The sequence below is a fragment of the Anas platyrhynchos genome, chromosome 16, assembly GCF_047663525.1.
Source record: "Anas platyrhynchos isolate ZD024472 breed Pekin duck chromosome 16, IASCAAS_PekinDuck_T2T, whole genome shotgun sequence".
NCBI lineage: Eukaryota > Metazoa > Chordata > Aves > Anseriformes > Anatidae > Anas > Anas platyrhynchos.
Genome location: NC_092602.1, coordinates 13,414,764 through 13,438,649, shown reverse-complemented (window position 1 = coordinate 13,438,649; position 23,886 = coordinate 13,414,764). Strand labels below are relative to the sequence as shown.

General features: G+C 35.2%; 1 protein-coding gene across 3 annotated transcripts in view; it reads left to right on the top strand.

The window, feature by feature from the left end:
* Window positions 1-23,886, top strand: part of ADGRD1 (adhesion G protein-coupled receptor D1) — a 156,946-nt gene that overhangs the window by 13,876 nt on the left and 119,184 nt on the right. For all 3 annotated transcript variants that reach the window (XM_005018076.6, XM_005018078.6, XM_021271364.4), the window contains 9 exons: window positions 4,120-4,299; window positions 5,481-5,735; window positions 8,807-8,871; window positions 9,839-9,994; window positions 12,645-12,704; window positions 13,959-14,076; window positions 15,039-15,149; window positions 16,785-16,860; window positions 20,462-20,603. In XM_005018076.6, coding sequence (XP_005018133.4) covers window positions 4,120-4,299; window positions 5,481-5,735; window positions 8,807-8,871; window positions 9,839-9,994; window positions 12,645-12,704; window positions 13,959-14,076; window positions 15,039-15,149; window positions 16,785-16,860; window positions 20,462-20,603 — 1,163 coding nt within the window. The remainder of the gene's footprint in view (window positions 1-4,119; window positions 4,300-5,480; window positions 5,736-8,806; window positions 8,872-9,838; window positions 9,995-12,644; window positions 12,705-13,958; window positions 14,077-15,038; window positions 15,150-16,784; window positions 16,861-20,461; window positions 20,604-23,886) is intronic.

Genomic DNA, 23,886 nt, shown 5'->3' with positions numbered 1-23,886 from the left:
GGCTCATTAAATCGGCATTTTTAGCCAAAAGAAACATTTGTGAAAGATGCAAGAAAAGGTTCTCTTAATCATTAGTTTGAATACAATAGAAAAAATAATAAAGAGCTCTACAACATACAGAGAACACCTTCCTGATGAGCTTTCCTACCCACATACAATTCCTTCTTCCTTGAACCTTTCAGCATAATGAGAAGTTTATTTAGTGTTCATTTTGTTAGCACCTCTACTCGAGCATCATAAAGCACAGTGAATATGGAAGACGCTAGGGCGATGGAAGTAGTCCACCATTAAGTTTCTTGCTCTTAGTCCTTAGCTATCTAACCTGTGACATAGATATATAAATGTTCTGACAAAGTAACATATTATAACTGTTCGAGTGACAGGTTTCCTGTTGATTTGAACAGAAATTGGATATCTGAATTCCTTGGTTGGTTTTGAAATACCTTAGCTTTTTACCTCCTGATAGCTCTGTGAACACAAAACTTGTTTCAGATAACTAGAAGGCTTAATGAAGCTTGCAAATCTGGGCCATATACGTGAGAAGACCTATGCTCTCTCTTAAAAGTTGTCAGGGATTAAATTTTATTTTGTGTGCAATTCTAAGGACCACAGTTTAAATAAGCAAAGCTTGTTTGATTCTTCTAATGCCAGGCTTTAAGATTATTGTGAAGAACCGTAGAACAGTCTGCCCTAGGAGGCTCAGGTTCCCAAGCTGGTTAACTGGGAAGTCTCAGATCCTCACATCTCCCTTGGTACAGACCAATAACAGGAATAATAATGTCAATTATTGTTAACAATTATGTTCCTTAATGTCCTATTGGAAACACTTATTGCTGTATTATGGATAAGTACCGTAATTAAAAATATGTCAATATTTTTAATTTTAAAAGGATGACGACACTTTTAAAAAGATGTTGTCAATAGAATAGTCTCTGTATATGTAGTCTGGCTTGTCTGGCTTTCAGGTTTATGCTTTTTTTTTTTTTTTCTTTGCTTGTTTGCTGGTAATGAGAGATTATTCAGAGAAACAATAACAGCACATAAAATTTGAAGTACCTTTCTTAATGATGAACGCAATTCTCTTTGACTCGAAGACACCTTCAAAGATTTAGTCATCAGGTGCAGTCATGCATATTATTGTAAATAAGTCTGCAGCATATTTTTAGTTATAAGTTTTAAGTTCCCCTTCTTGCTCTTTTATGACTACATATTTTTAGTTTTTCTTCTCTAAAGCTAAAAGCAAGTCTTACCCACTCAAGGTTCATATGAGCATCTGGTGATGCAAAACTTAATATGTTTGACCCAAAATGATTTATTTCTGTCAAGCTATCTGGGAAAAACTGCTTTTCTAAATTTCAGTGAAGTTTTTATTGTGTGCCTTACTCAGTCTTATTTTAAGTTTTTCTATTTCATGAAGTGATAGAGTGCACATAAGAAGGATTTAGATCCACAGTCTTTTCATGGCTACAGGATGATCAGTGGCTACAGGGAAGTCCAATAGGATGGACAGTCAAAGATGGGGGAAAACAACTCCAGTGCAGGCATACAGTAGAACTTGGTCTAACTTCAGCTCTGCAGTCTCGAAAGATGGGATAACAACATTTCCACAGAAGTTTTGTGAAGATAGCTGGGAGAAGATCATGAGATACTTGGTCAAAGGAATCACATCAATAGCAATAATTGCTTGACATGATCAGCCTTGGTGGCCCTTTCACCAGAGTGCTGAAGAATTGTATGTAGATGCAAGGGAAGTGCATAGCTTTCCAGAAGGAGGGTTGGATTAGAGTTTCAACCTATTACTTCTTTGCTGAAGACACTGAAACATGAACATGGACCGATGAGGATATTGCAAGTTGCTTACAGCAAACATCAAATTCTTCAGCTGGGAGTTCACAGCATTTATAGCTTTAAACCCATAAACATTGAGATCTAACAAACTGGGACTGATGATGTTCATATACTGATTGATTTCTAAGAGACTAATGATAATTGATTAACCTTTCCATGGTGGTTATTTTATCGTGCATAAAACATTTAGCTGTATAGCTCATATAAATTAATGGGTGCTGCCAGGAGAACAAACAGGAAGATCAGTTAGGAAAGTTACTACATAGTTAAATTATTATATTATTGCAGGATAAATTTTTAAATTTTATGCTAAGTTAATGTGACAAAAAATATGTGAATGGTATAAAAAATTATGTGTGCATAATGTGTGCAGTGAGGGGAATATTTCTGGTGATTCTATTGATTTATGTAAGACTTTTACATCTTTGATCAGAGAACTGTGAAACAAAACAAAACAAAAAAACAACAATCAAACAAACTATGGTTTTAACAAGAAACGGACGTAATAATTTGAGGACTTCATTAGCCTGTGCTAGGCTAACTGATAGTAAATTGCCGTAGTTCCTATTGTTTGGGCAATCTGCAGGTACTGATCACTATAAAAACATCCAGACATATTAGACTACATCAGACTACATTTCAAAAGAGCCCAGTCAGCAGGTTAAGAGCAGTGGCTGACAGGTCAAGTAAGTCCATCAGAGGCCTATGTAGACAACTTACAGGGCTAGACCATATGATATGGGAGGGAAGCCTAGGTCTTTAATATTCACCATGAAGCAAAGAGAACGCTGAGGGCTGTCTTCAACTACCTGATGAGTGGTTATAGAAATAGTTGGTGTCAAACAGTCTTGGAGGTGCACTACCTTTTGAAATTACCCAAGCATCATAAAGCAGAGTTAGGATTATGAGAGTGTGAGAGGCAACACAGACACGTTGTAGCACAAGGAATTCTGATTAGATCTAAGGAAAAAGCTCTTTGCCGTGCCACCGGCCAAGCATGGGGACAGTTTGCATAGAGAGGCTGTGAAACCTTCACCTGTGGTGATGTTTAAAAATCAACTGAGCTCTGCTGTTGACCCTGATATAAGCAAGCAGTTTAGACTGTGATCTCTGGGGTTGTTTCCGAATTTCGAATCTTTCTGGCAAAACCTCTTCCACTTCTGTACTTCGTATCTAGTTTTCAACCTGCTTTGAATTCAGATTTAATTCTTAGCACTTAGCAGTATAAATTCTGAGATGAACACATTTAGGAGCTATTTAGTCAATCCATTTTCTTTGTAATTGCATTCAGCTGTAGAACCTGAACAGCAGAGTAAGAACTTCTGAAGTGCAAGGGACATTCAATTCGTCACTCGTGTTTCTGTTGAGGCCTTTGAGGTAACCTTTATTAAGGAAACAGAAATCTTTAGAGAAATATTTCTTCACTAGTGTGCAATCTGAGGAGTTTTTCAGTTTTTAGAATACAACAGTAAAATGGTGGATTTAGCAGAATTATTTGTGAACAAAGCTGATCATGTGCACACACAGGATTGCACTTGCATTTTAGAGAGGGATTCTTTGTCACTGCGTAAGTGAGAATCTTGCAGCTGTGATTGTGGCTCTGTATGTGTTGGTATCTTTTTCTTCTACACTGTTTCTTTGCTTTCAGCAATTACTGGAGCACTGAAGTGTGAAAAGACAGGTAATAACATTTTAAGAATAATTAAAGTGTAATCAAGAATGGATGCTACTCAGTAAGCATGGATGTGCCGGCAGCCAGTAGCTTGGAAGTAGTCAATGTACTGCTTCTTGCTTTACGGACATATGGTATCCATCACAGAAAGTTACAGGTGCTGGGTGAGAAAGTGGAGATGAAATCAATGTGTTCTGAAATAAACAACAATCACAGGAAGGAAAGGGGATCATAGTAAGGGTGAGAAGGGTAAGGAGACTGGAGAGAGAGGTATAGGGAATGGAAGCATAAATCTGTGAGAGAAAAAGACTTCATTACTGCTGGTGCTCAAGAAGCTTTAGTTCTAACTGAGAGAAGCTAGCCAGGAAGAGATGATTGCTGTTCTGTCCTGGATACGTGCATGTGATGCAAAACCAAGGAATAGATGTTTATTTGGTTTATACTATTACCACATTTTTTGTTCAAAAAATGCCATTCTTGTTTATGCGAGCAGAGGATTTGTGCTCAAAAACATTCCCACTCTCTGCATTTTAAAATATTATAAACTTTCAGTTACATTTGTTTCTCATTAAAAATTGCCTTTTACTTGCTTCTGTCAGGAGTAACATTTTCCTTTTTCTGGAAGACTCAAGACCAGCAGGCTAAGTTCCCCCCTGCCTCCGGTGGACAAGTAATTTCCAGTGGTTTCAAAATCTGTTCAAATGAAGGTGAAGGTTCAGTAGAATTTTACACACGTGGGAATGCAATGATGAAGTGGAAAGCAAGCTTTAGTCCACCAGGTAAGTTTTTTTTTTTTTTTCTTCATGCATTTTTTTAGTTATACTTTATATTGTTCTTGCAGAGAGGTGTAATGGTAAGAGCACATCTTCAGGAAAGAGAAGTAGGTATATAAAGATACCTACAGATTTCTGTGCTTAAGAGTTCTCTTCATGGGGGGAGGGAGAGAGAAAATATGATCAGAAAACTCAGTGATACTGTACTACAGAACATTTGCTGTTCAACAACAATACATGGACCTGACTTCCATTTTTCTGAAGCAGAGTTCTTATTGACATCAATATATTAATGAGTGCTTAGAAGGAAACAGCTGGGTGAGGAATGCAGGTTAATCCTTAGGAGTTCTCCATATGTTCTAAAACTGGGTATGTGTGCAGACCTCCGCTGCATCCACTGCACTGATGGGTGCTATGTGCTTTGGTCATTTTATTAGCTGTTGAGTATCAAATTTTGCATGTCATGGCATGGTATTAATAAGCATTTGGGGATATCACATATCGTACTGCTTCTATCTACACTGTTGTTGCAAACGGTATTACCTAGTGACTCAAAAAAAAATCTGTATTTCTAGTAATGCTAGTGACAGTCACTAAGTCTTTTCTTGCCTCAATTTAACTGTTTGCAAACTGGGAATATAGGACTTTCTCACCTCATAGTAATAAAGTCTTATAAAGTATAATAAATCAGTTTAGAAATCCAGTTTTAAGAGAAGAACTGTTAAATGGTATAAAAAATTTGCATATTTGTGGATTATTCAATCCAAATAAAAATTAATATTATGTTTTCAGCCCTTGAAGTGTAACAAAGAAACTGGCAGCTTTTAATTAGCCTATTTTTCTGTTCTTTCATTCTTGCAGTCTTTATGGAGCTCTTGCTGAATTGTATTTTGAGACAGTATTGAAGAGAGTTCAAGTCTTGGCCAATAGTATTCACCAAATATAATTTATGGAACTGCAGTGAGCCCAACTAAGAGTTCAGACAAAACCTAAGAGGCATTCTGCCAAAGTATGGGCCTCCCCATGTGTATAAAGATTAATATACATGATATCAGCATTCCATAATTCTCTCTTAGCACTTACTACATACCTCTATAGCATAGCCCAAGTCAGCAAAAACTTCCTGAATAGGAGAGACACTAAATGGAAATGATTCATAGATTTTACCGTGACTTAATGTTTTGCAGGTCCTTATTGGACTCATATTCTCTTCACTTGGAAATCAAGAGAAGGACTGAAAGTCTATGTCAATGGAACTCTAAACACATCTGACCCAGAAGGGAAAGTTTTCTATGATTATGGAGACCCCAAGGCAAATCTGCTGACTGGGACAGAGGGGGATCAAACTAAGCGCTATGTGAATGGGGCATTTGATGAATTCATTATATGGGAAAGGGCACTCACCCCCAATGAAATTGAGCAATATTTTACAGCTGCTATTGGTGAGTATATACACTGTTGTTGTCAAAGGTTGTCTTTTGCAAAAGTTGACTTAAAAATATTTAGTGTGTAGGATTTGTATTCTTTTTTCATTTTTCAGCCATTGAAAGTAGTTTGTAGAAGCAGAAAAATGCAGATATTAAAGTGATTGAAACATTCAGCTGTCTTTGAATATGCAGTCTTCTCATCTGGGCTTCTAGCTCCTTTAAAATGTCAATGTATGTATATAAATAAAATAAAATTACTGAAACCAGAAGTATACAGTCATTGTTAGGTCCCCTAAGATCAAGTGAAGAAGAGCAATAATTAGACTCGAGTCAGAACAGTATTAAGAAATATCAACCATAGTTTTCTAGTCATTGTATAACTTTAGAGGCAAGTCACTTACTGATTCCAGCAGATGTGGATAACAATGCTTAACCCGCAAGTTCCTGAAACAATAAAGATTTAGTAACTAAGTTGTATTTGTGAACTGAAAAGAAAGATATCAGTTGAAGCATAATACATGCAGCAGAAAATCAGTATTTGAACAAAGATTTAGAAGATGGTGGCCAGTAATCTGTCAGGCATGATCTTTATTATAAACTTTTCAGTACAAAAAAGGCTGTTGCTATTAAGTGTTTGTGTGTGAGTAACAATTAGAAAACATGCATCTGAGTAATAAAACTATGGGCTATCTGTAACATTTGTCTTCAGTGGCAGTTTCCCTGCTTTCACTTATTCTTACTGGGTTACTGAGAGCTAAAGCAGTTACACCCATCACTCTTGTGCTTTTAAGCACATGGGAAACATTTTCACAATGAAAACTCTGAATAACACTACTGATGCAAACCTGGAAATAAGAATGCATGCATTTGTAACACCCAGGTTTGATTATAGCGATCAAATTAAATACAAAATGTATTAGGAAAATATAGAGTAGTTTAAGTAGAATTGAAACCACTGAAAAGGAAGCCTTTCATTTAATATGTAATGAAGCAGCCTATTTGCTTTGCAACACAAATGATAGAAATCAAGTTTTTTTGTTTTACAATGTGGTTCTTATGAATGTCTTCAAACATTCTGAGAGAATTTGTCTGATATGGAAAGTATAAATTTTTTATTCCACGTTGAAAATCCTACCCACACTCAAAAATAATTAAGGCATCACAGAAAGGTCTTTCCAGGAACGCAAATGCTGTTCTGGATGTAAGTTTCCATTCCTCTATATTTCACTTTGGAAAAGGGCAGTTCAGTCGTACTGAATATAGTTCAGAATATATAGTTGCTTTTGTTAATGCTAATAACTAAACTTTCTAAGACTGCAGTAACAGTTTGACCCTTTGATTCTCCTGAAGTCTAAATTTTTGGAATGCAGTGCAGAATTTTATAGTACTCTTCCTCTCCATTCGTGTTGATTTTTGGAAAGCTACATAGCAGACTCCATGATTGCTGCATTGAAATGTTCCTGATGTTCTGTGAGTTTACCACAATTTTTATTTTTATTTTTATTTTTAAACCTTGATTCAAAGGTGTTGGTTCAGGGTCATGAGGAACTGTGGGTTTTCTTACATCTAAATTGAAAGAAAAGCTTGATGAGCTTTTTTTTTTTTTTTTTTTTTTTTTTTTTTTTTGAGTTTCCACTCAAAGCAGTAGACTGATTAGATTTTTTTTGGTTTAATTTCCAATTTGAAATAACTGAAGCTAGGGCATTCTCAGAGGAAGTAATGGATATTACAATACTAACCAACACAATAAACCAAACCTTGGTATCTATTGACCTTGTAGAACTTAAAGCAGGGATGAAGCTGAGCTAACGTGGTCTAACATAAGAAACTTAATAGGATAGCCTGTTCCTTAACAGAATGAATAATCATTTTACATGTGGATTAATGAAAATAATGTGTCCAGTATATGCCACTGCTGTTTGATTGTGCTGAAATACCATACTCCTGGGCAAACATAAATTCTTGGGAAGATGCAGATTAGAAGAAAATTTTATTTCTCTATCACAAATGATCTATAAATCCCCTTGCACAGAAAGGAATCAATGTTTTTAAAATGGAGTAGCTGGAAACCATCCCAAAATGAGTTTATTCTTTCTGTCTCAACAAATCATTTATGACATGCTTATATGGTAATTTTCAGTGGGTATAATGCTAAGGGGTGCTAAGGGAATATTCATCAGTTAAGCCCATCTGATTAACAGCAACCTTGCTGGGGCTTCAAATTAACTTAAAAACACCTAATAGAGACATTATCCACAATATTCTCCTACTGCTACTGAAGGCTGTTTTGACTCCTTGACCCTTGTTACTTTTTTCTTTCTTTTATTTGACTGATCCCCCTGTTTTCATGAATGTGATAGAAATATTTGGCTTTCAGTTTTTCTCACAGAATTTTTTTTTTTTTTATTTTTAGGAAAAGTCTTTCTGAACTTGTCTGCATGTGCATGATTTTATTTGACACTCAAACACTTTATATTCAAGACATAAATAATTATTTAAACAAATTAGCATCTATCTTGGCACCATACTTGACACTTGAGTCTCATTTTTTTCTGATGTCTGAGTCTTCCTAGTCCCTTTTCTAAAGAATTTATCATATATACATAATACAGCAAGGAGATATATGAACTTGTCAGAAGTGCCTACAGATTATTATTTAGTTCTGATAAGACATAGCAATTTTTTTTTTTTTCCCTAAATACTTTGCCTTGGAAGATGGATGACAATGTTTTAATCTTGCAGTTGTCTTAGTTGTCTTTTTATTTTTTATTTTTTTTTTATTGAGATAAAACACTTGAAACTTCCTGTTTGCAAAGAAAGGTTTAATTTTAAGTGTTTAAGAATTAAACTAAATTACAAGGCTTATCTGTATAAAGATGTGGATATAAAATTGATGAGAGAAACAGTACCTGAAATTGTTTAAACAAGACTATGTAGCTCTAGTACTGTAAATAAGTAAACTGCACAGAACAGCAAATATAATGCTTTAAGTTAGAACTGCTTGGAACTGCAGTGGGAATGTATATACATACATACATACATATACACACACATTTTGAACTCATTTCTGTATGTATTTTTCCTAGGTGTGCAAGTTTTGCTTTCTTCAACACTTCCATGGTCTATGATGACAACTACTGCAAAACCTTTGGTAGGACAGTCCACATAACTCTTTTCTATAGCATTAGAATTTGCTACATATTACAGAATTACATATCCTCTCCATTTTACAATTTTAATTAATGGCACTTATTTTAGTACTTCAGTACTAAAAAAGCATTGTTAGCATTTGCAGCTACTATTGGAAGATGGGAGAACTGTCCTTAAGTGTAGGAAAGATTAAAAAAAAAAAAAAAAAAAAGTAGAAACAAGTATTTCAGTGAGCTCTGAAGAAACAGGAAATTCAAAAAAGTTTAGATAACTTTTCTTATTTCTTCTGAAAATTAGAAGAAATTGCCCACCACAGTAACAAAGCTAGTTTTCATTTATTTACAATGCACTTAATGCACTTAAGAAAAAGATTTAAACAAAAATTATTTTTCATATGCAGTCTCTATACAATTAGCTGTAGTCAACCTACATGCAATTAGCTGTTCCAGGGTATTTTCATTTTCTTGCTATCTGGAGTGTCAAAGTTCTATTAGTTTTCTTCTTGTTCACAGAAACCATTTCAGATAGGACCTGAGTTGCTAATGAAAAAATTAAGTTGTGCATGTATATTCTACTCTCCTGTCTATCTGTTCTTGTGCTTTCCTTTTTCCCTTAGTGTACGTAGCCTCCTGTGTATAATCACAGCAGTTCACTATGCCTCAGACTACAGGAAAACAAACAAAAAGCAGCAATACAGAAACAGTAAAGAAAAACCCTTCACACCCAATGATACTGGGCTCTATGTAATGGGTTGGGAAGTGAGCTGTTCTGCTTAGAGGCTTTATGGCAGAGAAATGCTTACAATCTTAAATGCTTAAGAAATGCTTAAGTCTTGAGGTTGCACTACCCAGAAATGCTAGTGATTCCAGGAGAACTAAAAACTGTCCTTTAGAGCCCTTTTGGACTAACACCATAACTAATGTCTGCTGTTTGGAATAAGTTCTGATGGTTTTATCTCTCTCCCTCAGCTGTCTACAAATGCCTATCATCCCATCATAACTAATCTGACCAAGGAGAGAGGGAACTTCCAGTCCCCCAACACCATGCTGGACTACCTGGAAAATGTATCGTTCAGATTGCCCAACAAATCCTTGTCAGAAAATACTGCTCTAAGCCTGACAGAGGTAAACTTCTTTTAAATCTGTGTGCAGAGCCAGATAACACTGAAATTTCTCCAGGAGCTAGAATATAGAATGCAACTTTGAAAGTTTTTGCTGATTGCAGAAAATGCATATGAAAAAAGCAGTGGCTACTTAGGGAGTAAATAGCAAAGCTAACAGCAAGCTTCAACCAAATAAAAGGTTCAAAGGTTGCTAAAACAAATTAGTTCTTGGGAACCTTACATAATACTTACTTCTTATAAATATTTGTAACTATGACTGCACATTAAAATCATTAGTTAACCAGAAAACATAAAAGGAGAAAATAATTTGATTTTTTTTTCAACAATATGTTTATTCAATTAATAATATATAAAACAGGGGGAAAAAATAAATCAGCTTTTTTCTGCACAGCCCTAGTGATTCAAAATGCAGCTGAGTATGACTGTTCCCTGTCAGGCACAAGGCATAAAGACACCATAATCCAAGCAGTGACAGCAGCAAAGTGGAGGCATGGTTGAACTAATGGCAAACCATCATAACTTTGATTCTGGTAGCACTCTAGATGTGGCTTCATCACAGTCTGGTGCAGGGTAACCACCCAAGTGTATGCTTACAATTTAATATTTCAGATCCATACTTGTACTGTAAGGTTAAAATATTATCAGTTACTTCTGTCTGCCCAACTTTTATTTTTTCTTTAAAAGCTTTTATTTTTCCTGTAGTAAGCAAGCAGAGGGTAATTTGTGCCTGTCCTCCTTTTGTAAAGTCATGCATCATTCTTGCTGGACTCTGAAATAGCAGGGCAGAGGCACATGTCCTTCTCTGCCAGTTCTGCACTGGAGGTGGAAAGCTGTGGGAGAAGGCCTCTTTATAATAGGTATCTTCAGCCTTTTTTGGTTAATGGCTTTATTTTGCACCAGGGATCCAATCACAGCCAGGACTTCCGTGTAGTCATATCACAAATCTGAAAACTGGTTCATGGCAAGATAAGGTCTAAAGCTTAATTCAGTAATTTTTTATTTGTTGAGGCTAATACCACCCCACCACCCCTCCTCTCTCTCTCTTCTTTCTCTCCCCACCACCAACAAAAAAGAACAAGAAAAAAAAGGAAGAAAAGAAAAAGCATTTTCTGCAGTCTGAACTGCAGACAAGGGGGTCACTTTCTGACAACAAAAAGTTGGCCTTCTGTAAAACGATGGACAGCTAATTCCCTGTTTTCAGCAAGCTAGAAAGCTATTATTACAGTAATCAGCTCTGGCCTCACCAGTGATTGTTTCTTTAAGCCCATTGGTAATACCAGGGTGACAAGGATTATTTATTCTGACAAAAAATATAAATAAATACTTCTGAAAAATACAGGGGTAGCATTTGGTAGTTTGTGCTAAAGGCTTAGCATCTGCAAACTGTAAAGCTTGGATTTTGTGGATCACATTTTAATATGGAGCAAAAACCATTCTTAAAAGCTCTAATACATTGTTTCCTTTGTTTCGCTGAAAATTTTATGTGGGCTCTAATTTGAAAATGGAGCATCATCCTGTCATATATTGTACCTGTTTCCCACATCATTTCAGTTGCCATTTGGTTGTTCATTCATGCTATCTGCTGCTTTGTGTGCCATGAAAATGATGTGCAGACAGAAAAACAGGACATGATTATCTTTAGCAAAGCTATTTTGGGAAATAAACACAAGAGTCCTGATCGTACATACAGACTCTGTCACTTGTCTGATTGATGGTTAGGCTTTGTATTGTCTGCAGCTAATTCCCTGAAAGACAAGCACGGAGCACACATGCTATTTTCTGTACAGTTATCTCTCTACTGCTTGTCACATGCCTCATAGCACAAGAAAATTTGATTTAAGTGATATGCAATAAACTGTCTGATTACTGACACTCTTATAATGTGTTACTTCTGACAAATCTTACTTAGCATTCTGGTATAATTCTGCTCTGCCCAGCAGTTCCAGTCCTCCTGCTTTCCCTCCTTTTCCAGTGCCTGCTTTTTTGTGGTAATTTTGGAGTGATGATGCGGCCTGGAAAGAGATACTTCCTGATAGGTTTTAAGATGTTTGAATAGAGCAGAGATGTTTAAGCAGGAATGTGGATTATTATTTTTATTTTTATTTATTTTATTTTCATTTTCGATGTCTCCTTTCTCCTATTTGTCAGCAAGACTCTTTAGGGCAGAGACTATATTGTGCTGGGCATGAAAAACAGTGCCCACCATGACCAATCTTGACCTCAAAAATAACCTCTTTGTGCAAAAGTTAAGCACATAATAAAACAGAACAGGTGATGGGGCCTAGATTTATATACAGTGCTTTTGAAATATCTAATCTTAGATGAAGAGGTAGTAATGTCATATGAGTTTAGATAAACTAGGAGAATAAATTCTCTTTCCTCTAAGATGTAGTGTTGTCACCGCAGCTGTAGTGTAACGATTGAACTTCAGGAGTGGTGTTACTTTCAATAAATAAACTATCAAATTAAAATATCACCATTCAAAACATGATGAGAACGTTTGCAGTAGGGGGTGACTCTGTGACTTGAATTAAAATGGATTTGTTGTCTTAAAATGAACCTATGGAAATCCTAGCAGAGATGTGCCTTGCATGCCTACAAGATGTAACTGAAGAAAAACAAAGCTATATTTGATTATTTAATCTTTTTAGGCATTTTTAAAAGCCATTGAAGACTTTCTGCTGTTGCCCAACTGGCTCGAAATACCTGAGGTAAGACAAATGGGCTTGATTTGTAGGTTAATTCAGGTGCATGACTTCACATAGACAGTAATGAAATTGGTTACCTCTATTATTCTTGCTGCTACAGCTGGCAGTATGACTTATTTGCTTGTATGTCATTTTCATATTTGAAGTAAAGATCCACAGACAAAACAAATATGTTGTTCTCTTTTATAATGTATTTTTTAGGGCTAAAGTAGGGGAGCTGTGTCTGCTCCTGCTTCCACATACTTCAGAATGAATAAAATAACCTAAAACTGCATTTATTAAATAATGGATATTGTCAATAGTTGATATTTAATTTCTGACCTAAATATAGGCTTTTTACCACTGAACTTTCATAATTGTGTATTTTTTTTTTTAGATGGACTGTCTTCAATATACATGAAATATGTAGTGGTGCTTACCTAGATTAGAGAGTAAAACTTTGAAAGAGGTTACAACCGATATAGGGAAAAGCACCTTGTATTAATGATCTTTTTCTTCTAGTCACCTACCCAACTTTGAGTATGAAAAACTACTTGCATGAGGGATCTAGGAATTTTCTGAGAATTTTATTTGAATCTCAAATTTAATAGACAAAATCTTTTAAAACAAGAGAAGGGGACAGGCTACTAATATAAATTGGAGTCTTACCGAATCCTAAAAATGTTAAGACATAGATGTCTAATGGATTTAAGTTCTTAGCCTAAAATTCTTGGTTATCTCTTGTGTGAGTAGATCTCAAATCAAATAGGTTTCTTCATTGAAACATACATTGATGGTTTATGCATCAAGTTTTAGTGTTGAGGATTGTTTTTCAGGGGACATATAAACACTTTAAACACAGCTTTATATTAGGGAATGTTTTTATAAAGATGAAAGAAAGTTGTGGATATAAATGTATGTAAGATTATGTTTCAATGAGTGTCTGATACAAGTCTTTATATATCGCCAAAATAATCTGTTCAGTTCTTGACATCATTTTGCTCAGTCCTGAATATAATTGACTGCCAAATGCTGAAGGGAGCAGAGAGTTCTTTGGAGACACTATAAAACATAGTATTTTATAAGATCAGGCTCTGATGGCATCAATTTATGTAACATTTAATCCCCTATATGTGGAAAAGGTTATGGAGAAGTCAGATTTGACTTTGGGCAGTCAAACGATGAGTCACACAGGAATTTGACGTTGGCACCGTGGCATTTTGTGCTATGAAACACAGTTTCTTCTTTTGTAGAGCCTTCTCTTTCTTTTTCCCTCAGACTGCTCACATATTTGGAAGTTTAATTCAAACTATTGACAGTGTGATGGTGCATATGACACGCAATCTGGAAGAGAACACATTACCTCTAACTGTTGAGGGCACATCACCTGTGGCAGGTAGGATTTAGCAGAAATGTTTTACCTTTCTCTCTGGACTATCTGTGTGTGTCGTAAACACTTCTGTACATGCAGCCCCTTCTTTGCTAATGTGAAAGAAGAAATCAAAGCATTTTTTTTATTTTGAATAAAAAACTTTTCAGTTGCAGAAAGTCTGGATGTAATCAGCTCTGCCTGTACTTGAACTTTCTTGAGGTTATTTGAGGAAGGGGTTATCATATGAATTCTGTTAAATTAATCCAAGAAAACTATATTAAAGGCATAGTAGAGCAAAAACTATACTGGTAGGCTATTAAAGTTGTGCCTAGAGCTCTTACACAGTGCTTCAAACTTTCAGATGTATGGATACTACAAAACTTTAATTTGGGAATAAGGGACTGCAAATGATAGGTCTAGTTTAAACCTTTTAGGATATATATATATACGTGTATATATATATATTTGTTTTCTGTTACTACTGTTTAGATCCTAGCACTCTAATTTTATCTGCTTCAGGATGCTACAGGTAGTGAAGGTAATTGAACTGTTCTGCTCTGCTTCACTGAGACCTGAGCAAGGGGTCAAATAACTTGAGCAGTCACCAGTACCATTAATCACTGAATGCATGCTTCCTAAGCTCTCTTGGACACTGGCATTCTCCAACATTGCACTGGAGGTCTGAAATAATGCCTTGAAATGTCAGTGGCAAAGGAAGAGTGTGTTTTTCTTGTCCTGTCAAGCTCAGTATTTGAGCATGGTTGAAGTGATCCATGGTATACTAACACTGTGTACAGCCTTTCCCTTCATAAAGAAGTTGGGTAGAAAAGGCAGTTTTGTACTCAGGGAATTTATTCTATTTTTTACAAACAACTGGAGTTTTAAAGTCAAGACTTGTAATAGCTATTGGAAAAGCACAGTTACATAGTCAAGTAAGTTGTAAATGTTATTGATTTTATCATATTTTTGTTTGGGTTATCACACAGATTACACCTTGGCTAAAATGCATCCTCAGACTCTGAATTTGTCCCGTTATCGCTTTCCATCTCGAGGACAGAGTTATATTTCCATTCCCAGTGAAGCTTTTCAAGAAAAAGGTAAGGAAAAATTTAAAGGAAGGAGCTGAATAATGTAAACAGGACATTGAAAAATAGTTTTTCTTGAAAACAGTTTTTGGTTTGCCTTACTTTTCTAAATAGTGGATTTGATTGCTGTTGATCATACTGGCTCTAAAGCAGCAGCAATTCTTCTGTCATATTAATGAATGATTAGTGCAGTAGAGTTTTTCATATTACTTAAATATTACTTTGTATTACTTTAATTCAACTTGAATAATGCACCTAGACCACAGAGACTGCAGATATTTAATGCTGGCATCTTTTAACATTGGAGAAGCCATCATTAAATAATTATATCTAGTGATCCAAACTGGTAATTTTAAAGAAATTCTGTGGTATCAGATCAGGTATTCCTTCTATCTCCACAAAAAATCAGCCTTAAAATGTTTTATAAATTTAAACTGTAAAATGATAGGTTTAAGCAACGGGATCCAAACCTAAGCTAAAATTTTCTCTTATCTCAAAAATTGGAAAAAATCTGAAGCTTTAGGCAAGATTTTAAAATCTCAGAGTCAATTATTTTAGATTCTTAAAAGATAGAAGGAACCTGTTTTTAAAGATATCTGCCTGGATTCTCAGGTCTTTGAAAATAAGGCCTAACCACATAAACTACAATCCACAGAATTCACACACCCAGAGACCTTTCCTCAGTCACTTCTGTTGAAGAAAGCTCAACAGAACTTTCTGCAGATAAAAGCTGCAGATAGCCTGCAGTTGGAAATACTCCAATAATTACTGAACTATCTACCTGCTTTGTGATGACAGTTTTGTTTCTTTGCACTGGCAGGGGGCTCTAGTTGGAAACTTCACTGGAAATGCTCTGAAGCTTGAATAACTATAATTGCAAACCACTATGTAATGCTAAAAATAGCATGTGAGAACTTTTTTCTTTTCCTTAAAAAACTTCTTGCCATGCTTATTTTATTTTCTTCGGCACATTATCATGGCTGCTATCCCAAAATGATCCAGCCTCTTAGCTGGAAAAAGGGTTAAATCTCTAAAACTTACTTCTGAACAAGTTTGACCTTCAGACAACACTGCAACACTGTCCAAATGAACTAACCTAAACATTCATTATTCCACTTTGTAAATACTTGGAACAGAGCAAAAGACAGACAAAAGTGGCTGACACTTATAAAATACACATCTGTCTCTTCACTTAGATGCTAGAGAACCCATAAATACTTGGAATTAAGACAACAAGCAGGCAGCTGAAGTGGAAACTGGTTGCCTGTGTTTCAGTTTTGTAAATTGCCAGCCAATATAGGTAGTGGTTAAGTAACCATGAGATTACTGTAGCTTCGAGATGTTGGTTCTGGTATGTCATGCAGCCATTTCTAATGACATGTGGGAGCTTTATAAATGATGACCGATTACTTTAACAACTTATTCATTCTGGAAGTACAGTTGCATAGGGCAGGCATCCTCCTGTGCTGTACTGCAAGTTGTTCATACTTTTTCATTTAAAATAATAATCAGAATTCAGCTAAAGCAAAGATGTTGAAATTTACAGAAGTCAAGGCTCTTAACTGACACAGAATTTCAGGTCTAGGAGAGAAGTGTCTCTTGCTTAAAATAATTGCTCTAAGAAATAACCCCGGTTTCTTTTCACAGCTTGGATTACCATTGTTGGCCTGTTTTACCATAACATGCACTATTTCTTTCATAATATCAACCCTATGGATACCAAGTAAGTATCTCAGATCTCCCATGCTGTAACAACTTGTTTATTACATTAGTAATATGCCTTTATAGCAGTCATGTCATTATCAACTGTAAATAAATTATGAACCATAATTCTTATTCTGCAATATTGAGGAGGCGTAGTCATTAACTAGAGAGAGATTAAACCTTATGTTAGATGTTTTGTTTTATGATGTAGTAAAATAGATTCTCATGGTGACATGGTTGTCTTTCCTTGTCTCCTTTTTCCTTTCATCAGATCTGGTATTAGAATTTCATAACTTTAATCTGTTTTATAAGGCAAATTACATCTTTTCTCCTGACACACGTGAAGTTTGCACTTAGATGAAACAAGAAAACATAACATCCCTCTGTAGATAAAATCTTAACCTGTAAGATAATTTTACGACAGGAGACCAGGTAATGCTTAAAAGACCTTTTGTTTTATATGTGGCACCAATGAAATTGTTCCAGATAAGATAAAGTAAATGGAGACCTATATACCTCTTAGCTGGACAGTTCCCCAGGGAATTTAGAACTGCCATTCGTGTAAATCATTACACTTTCCTTTTAAACTAGTAAGACTTCATGTTTTTATCTGATCTACACTAAAATATGTAGATTAAGTTACACTTTGTCTCAGTCTTTTCTGTTATGTGGCTTTTCATCATGTTACGCCTGACAGCAGAAGGCAAGATGCAGCATCTCAGCTGTCATGTACTTCAGGGATTACCTTCCTTTCTTTACACACAGCTCCACAGAAGGTCACGAAAAATCATTTGTGAACTTCAGGGAATTCTTGGTTTATGACCAGATTGATCACACTGAGATAATGGCACAACTGTTACTAAATAGCATTTTAAAATTAAATTGCAAGTTGATCTGTTGTTTTCTCTGCTCTTTCTCAAAAAAAAGGGCACTTAGCAGGTGGCTGTAAAGGAACTACGTCATTACTGCACAATATTTCTTGCTGACATGAAGAAACAGGCAATAATTCATGGCAGATTAGGTTTTTCATTGGGAGGCTCAGAGTGCAATTTATTAAGATGATTAGCTATACTCTCAACCCCTTAGAGATGGAAAATTAATACGGTCTTGACTTAGGTCAAAGTTTAGCAAAGATGAACACAACATGAGTAAAGACACTACACGTCAAAACTTCTCATTCTAATGCATCATCATGGAGTCTAAAGCTGCTGGAGTTTTGTTATAGGGAAATAGTTACGTCATCTTTATGCATGGTCTGTGAATTTTATGGAATAGGATGACCTGGAGACCTATAGAAGTTTCACTGAATCACATGTATTTTTAACACACATTTCCAAGAATAAAGGCTCTGTACCTGCTGCAATGTTAAAGAAAAACACAAAGTTATTGAAGAAGAAACGGCTGTATTCCTATAATTACTTGAACTGTTTGCAGTTTATATTGCACTACAGAGTCATGTCTATGACATTCTAAATGCAAAAGTGTTCTATAAACCAACAATGCAGGGACAATGCTTAGTACTTTGTGGAATCAAACCCCAGGTATCTAAATAATGTTTTAAAAATAAGTATCAAGTTCCCTCCTGCTTGATTTTTTTTTTCTTTGTACTGTCCTATTATATCTTCCTTGCTTACATTTTACTAGAATAAAAACGCTTTTTCAGAGTAATTTATTTATTTTGAAGATTTTCTTTTAGCTTCTGTCTAGCAATGAGGTACTTGAGCACCTGTAATTTGAAGCCTGTTCATTTTCTTCTGAAGAGTGTTGTATGTGGTGGTGTGTTTGTTTGTTTGTTTGTTAGTTTGTTTGTTTTCTCCTTTCCTCTCTAGCATGTGGGGGTAAAAATAAAACAAAGTTCTTGGAACTTTTGTGCTGTAGAGCCAGATGACTTCTATTTTCAGACTATAAAAACAGCAGTTTCTCAGAGGGAACTCAGTTTTGATTCATTCTAAAGGAAAGAAATTAAAAAAAGAAAAAAGAAACAATGGGTTTTGAGCCCTGTTCTGCTTCCATGTGTATACATTGTGTAGTAATCCCAGTGGAGGTAATCAGATGAGAGACCAGATGCCGTCTAAAAACCAGGACCAGGACTGTGCTACAACAAAGAAAAGCTGGCATGTGCAAACATAAAACGCAGAAGTTTTTTGTGCTGAAGTTTTTTGTACATGTTTCAAAATTCATTTAGTCTGTAACATTAAAATGGCAAGTAACAGGAGAGGAAAAATGTCCATCCTGTTCATCTGTAAAAGAAAAATCTCAAAATGTTGGATAGTGGTCTTAACATTTCACATTCTTCTATAAACAAACATTTCATATCAGAGTAGCAAATGCAATTCACATTCTGATTCCTGGGAGCAGGATACTGATGCCTGATACTAATGTTTTTTCCTGGTCAGAGGTAAAGACTGGTGCTTGTGGTTGTAGTAAATGAGTTCTGCTTTACTTGGTCTTGCTGAGGAACTGAATGAAGTTATTTTAATATCTTACAACATGACCCCCCACCTCTAGTCTCCCTCCCCCAAGGAAAACAAGACAGCACTGCTAACAGGTAGCAGATGTAAGATTATTATTATTTTTTTTTTTTCCAGTGGTGTGCTGTGTTTAGGTACCCACGCTGATGGTTAATTCACCATGGCTGTCATTTCTCATAGTAAAAAACATTCATTCACTACCAAAGTGATGCATGTTTTACACCTGCAGTTTTTTTATAGATAGTGTAAAAAATTTTACTCTACAGCCAAATAGATCTCATTTATTCCTAAATGTGCAAAATGCCAAAGTCATAAGTTTTAGCTGAAAGCAGAAATAATTGTCCTTATTATGTACTGCAAAAATAATTTAGCCTAGAAAAAATATCACAGAGACTAATCAGATGTTTAGTCAGGTTTCCTTCTGTTCATATCATGACCTGAGTTACGCTCTAACAAACTTTATAACTGGACAGAAACAATCCTTCAAAGGACTTTAAACTTTAAAGGACTTCTAAATATATGCGTGACATACATGTATATATGCATTGCATACAATGCGAGCATCTTCCTAATACGCATGTTTAATTAGATTGTCTGAATACCTAGGCACTTTTTCTCTTTGCTTGAAGGCTTCTTTCCTTAGTTAGGTTTATTTTTAGACCTCTTACTACATAGGATTCTCTCTAATCATCCAAGGCACTTCTCAGCAAGGCTTGTTAACCTTTGCAAGAAAGGAGCAGAATGAAGGAATTTTTATGATATTAAGTCTCTTAATAGCTAAAGCTGTGGCCTATAATATGTAGCTGTTTCTTCTAGTCATGTAATAGGATCTTCTGGGGCTGGATCATACTCAGAAATTCATTGAACTGAATGGAAAAAAGGATGTGCTGTGTTCCCTTTGTTGTGGCTGTAGGGGTGAGTTCTTGGAGGCAGCTCTGAGAATAAACTTTGTCTTACACTGCTCACAAAGGCCTTTGCTTTAGACAGTTTGTTAGGAAACTGGGAGCTGTGATAACTTACCACTGTGAAATTATTCTAACAGGTACATCAGGCAGGAACAACATTTCTCAGGCCAGGTTGAAAGAGGCCAATACTGGCATGAACTAAAAAGTGTTTTTTCTACTTCCTTAATATATTTTTCTTTCCAAGGATTGCTGAAGCTGCTGCCTACAAAGGCTATATGATCTCAGCAACCAGCTATCTCATCTCCATCAAAGTAGATCCTTCGCCCAAGCTGTCCCACAATCTGTCAGGATCTCCTCTTATTACCATCCAGCTCACACACAAATTGGTAAGTAAAACAAACTCTCCGTTTAGTACTATCCTTAGGGCTGTTCAAAACTTCAATGTTTGTAATGGCTTCTTTGTATTTTTCTTGCAACTTTTGTGGGAGTTTTAGTAGCAACTCGGATGACAGCCACAAATCTGACGGGCAGAGCATCTCCTGGGATAGGAAGGAAGCAGACTCAGCTCTGTTCTAGCATGACCTGTCTGTTCTAGACAACAGAGCAGAAATCTGTTCTGAATCTGACAATCCTGGAGACAAATTTAATTCAAATTGATCGAATTCAGTAGTGCATTCAAATTTCACTAAATTAATATATTCCAGCAAGAAAATGGAAAAATAGACGGTCTTCTTAGCTCTCAGAGAAAAAGGAACCTCTTTTTGTCTTGTTGGTGTCAGTGAAGAACTAGTTTAAACTCTGCATTCCTCTGCCACCACTGCAGCATCTATCACCTACTCAACAGAGTGTTGAATGGAAAGGGAAAATGGAGATTTCAATTCTTAGACGTTTTTTAGAAAACATATGTTAGATGTTCTACAACATTATTTTTCAAACACTGTATTCAAGCCAGTTTTTCTTTCTGTTTGTTGGGCTTATGGTAAGGATGGAGGAGACAGTGGAAAACAAATATATGAGGAAAAACCTTAAGGCATAGAAATGAAAAGTGTTGTTGGACAGTTTTCAAGCTAAGGACTCTTCTGAATGTACCTAGTGGTCTCTTAAAGGCAGGAACTTGTAAGTGAAGTCTCTGGTTGTAGATAATTTATAAAATGCACTTTCCTTTATTTATTCTAGTACCTCCTCATGCTTTTGGTATGATGATTTACTAGCAGGCTATTAAACAAAACTGTGTTTTTCTTTATGCCTGTTGCATTTCACTATGAAGATCACTGGAATGCTGGTATACCCATAGAAATGACACATTTGTTATCATAGCACACTTCATAATAGTATTTTTAAACCCTTAATTCTTTTCCTTTTTAAAAAAGGAAAAAGAAAGAGCAGTCCATTTGCCTCCATAGATTTTTGTCTTGGCATCCAAAGATAATCCTTTATTACAGGTTGAGAGTAAACATGAAGAACACAAAATCATTTGGTTTTGGTGGGGTTTAATTTAGAGTAAATTTGAACATTAAGTATATACTAAGTATAGAACAGGCTGGGGAAAAAGGAAGAGATTGTAGGGTCATTACTCCATAGTCACACCTGGCATTTTATGCTCCAAAATCCTGCAAAATAACAGGAACAGATTTAATTCTTTGGCCTCTAGCCGAATTTGTTATGCATTTTGTAGTATAGGCTGCTTTACCTGCTATTGCTCTTGTGTGTTTTTTTTTTTTTCTATAATCATAGAGCATTTTTTTAGATAATAAATGATAGTATATTGTTATTAACATCTTTTTAGTGTTAAATTATATAATAATCTGCTGCTCCTTTTTGTATCTAATGAACCAGTACCATCCTACTACTTTAAGAGGTACAGTGAAGATTTACTCCAGAAGTTAAAACAAAAATTAATAATCCATTTTTATTTATTTTTTTTTTTTTGCCCCGAATCATTTGTGGACTAGAAGTAGAAACTGGCCCCTAAATTTACTCTTCTCCATCATTTTTAGATCAAAACTATGTATAAATACATTAGATCTTTTCTATGCTTATTCCAGAACATAATGCTAGTGTTATCTGATGGTGAAGCATTTTGTATATCTTCTAGCATGGTTTCTAAAATTTATTTTAAAATTCCAAATCAGTATTAAAAAAATGTTAAAATATTCCAAATCCAAAACATTCTGAAGTTGCCAAATGTGTCGAAACAAATTTTGTTTTGATGACATAAAATATTGCATTTAAGTTGTTCTTTGCCTAATTTCATTTGTACGATTTTGGTATAATCTAGTCAGAAAAGGTGTGTAAAAACAGAAGTAGCTGTAAAAGTTTGTAAACAAAATAAATAAAGTTATAATTTGAGATCTGAGCAATGGGCAATAGAGCTGTGGTGTTTTTTTTTTTTTTTTTTTTTTTTTTCTGGTGTACTTTTTTAGCTGTTGGTGTGAATTTTTGCCAAAAAAGCTATTAATCAGTGAGCAACAGAATCAACCCTCTGAGTATCTTGTATTCTAAATCACACTCTGTAATTCTTGGTATCACAGATTACAATTTCTGTGAATAATATTTAGAAACAATGAAATAGATACAATTGCGATGAATATTTGTCTGTGGAGAAGATGAATAGTAAAGAATTACATGTAAAATGTGAGCAGATCTTCTGAAGTGATATATTCATTGGAATTGAGAGGAAGGCTGCATGCCTGTGACACCTATGGCTATGGGAATATAAGTTATCTCCATCTCTGACTTTTAATTAGCAGAAATGTTTGAAATTAAGAAATGAATGAATAGATTATACATTCTAATTATGCATAAGTAAGGTGGCAGTGGGCCAAATCTGTTCTTTTTCACTACTGTAGATTTTAAATAGCTTCAGCAAAGTCCATGGAGTACTTCTAAACAATTTAATTAAGGCAATTTGTGAATTTATTTAGATAAACTATTTAAGCAAATTTAAGTAAATTTAAGTGAATTTACTTGAACGTATTGCAAAATAACTGAATGCCTCTGCAACCTTTCATACTATAGCAGCACAAGTCCCTTCTTTCATGCTGCTTCAGAGAGGACAGAAGAGGAGGACATGAGTAATTATTGCCGTTAGGCCTGGGTGTTCAGGATTGCAGCCGGATTCCTACAGGACTGATAAATCCGGTAGAAATTCTTCCTACCAATAGAACTTTTAGAAAGCTTTCTAGTCAAGCTTCTTTTAGTGGAAAATGGTTTTCTGACCTAAAATAGAAATTCTCATGAATCAGGATGAATAATTCATAAAAATATTATTTGTATTTCTCTTATGAGATAAAGACTCCCTGTGGACAAGATGGACATGTATATTGTACTTAGTGCTATTTTTTAAAATCATCTCTATTCAAACAGCAGTTTCATTTCTGTTGCACGATCCCTGAAGCTAGTTTTTCTGCTACTTTTTCTTGTATCCTATGAAAATAACATTAACAGCCTTAGTTTTTTTTGTTTGTTTGTTTGTTTTGTTTTTTGTAAGGAGAATTCATCAAGGATTTAAAATTAACTTCTTTGCATAAGAACGTAAAGTGATTAAGATTTTCATTCTTTCTGTCATTCTGAGGAATTTCTTACTCATTCTTTCTATCCACAATGTCCACTTATACAAGAAAATAGCTAGGAGTGAAAAGAAATTCTCATTTTCCTTTTCTGTGGATA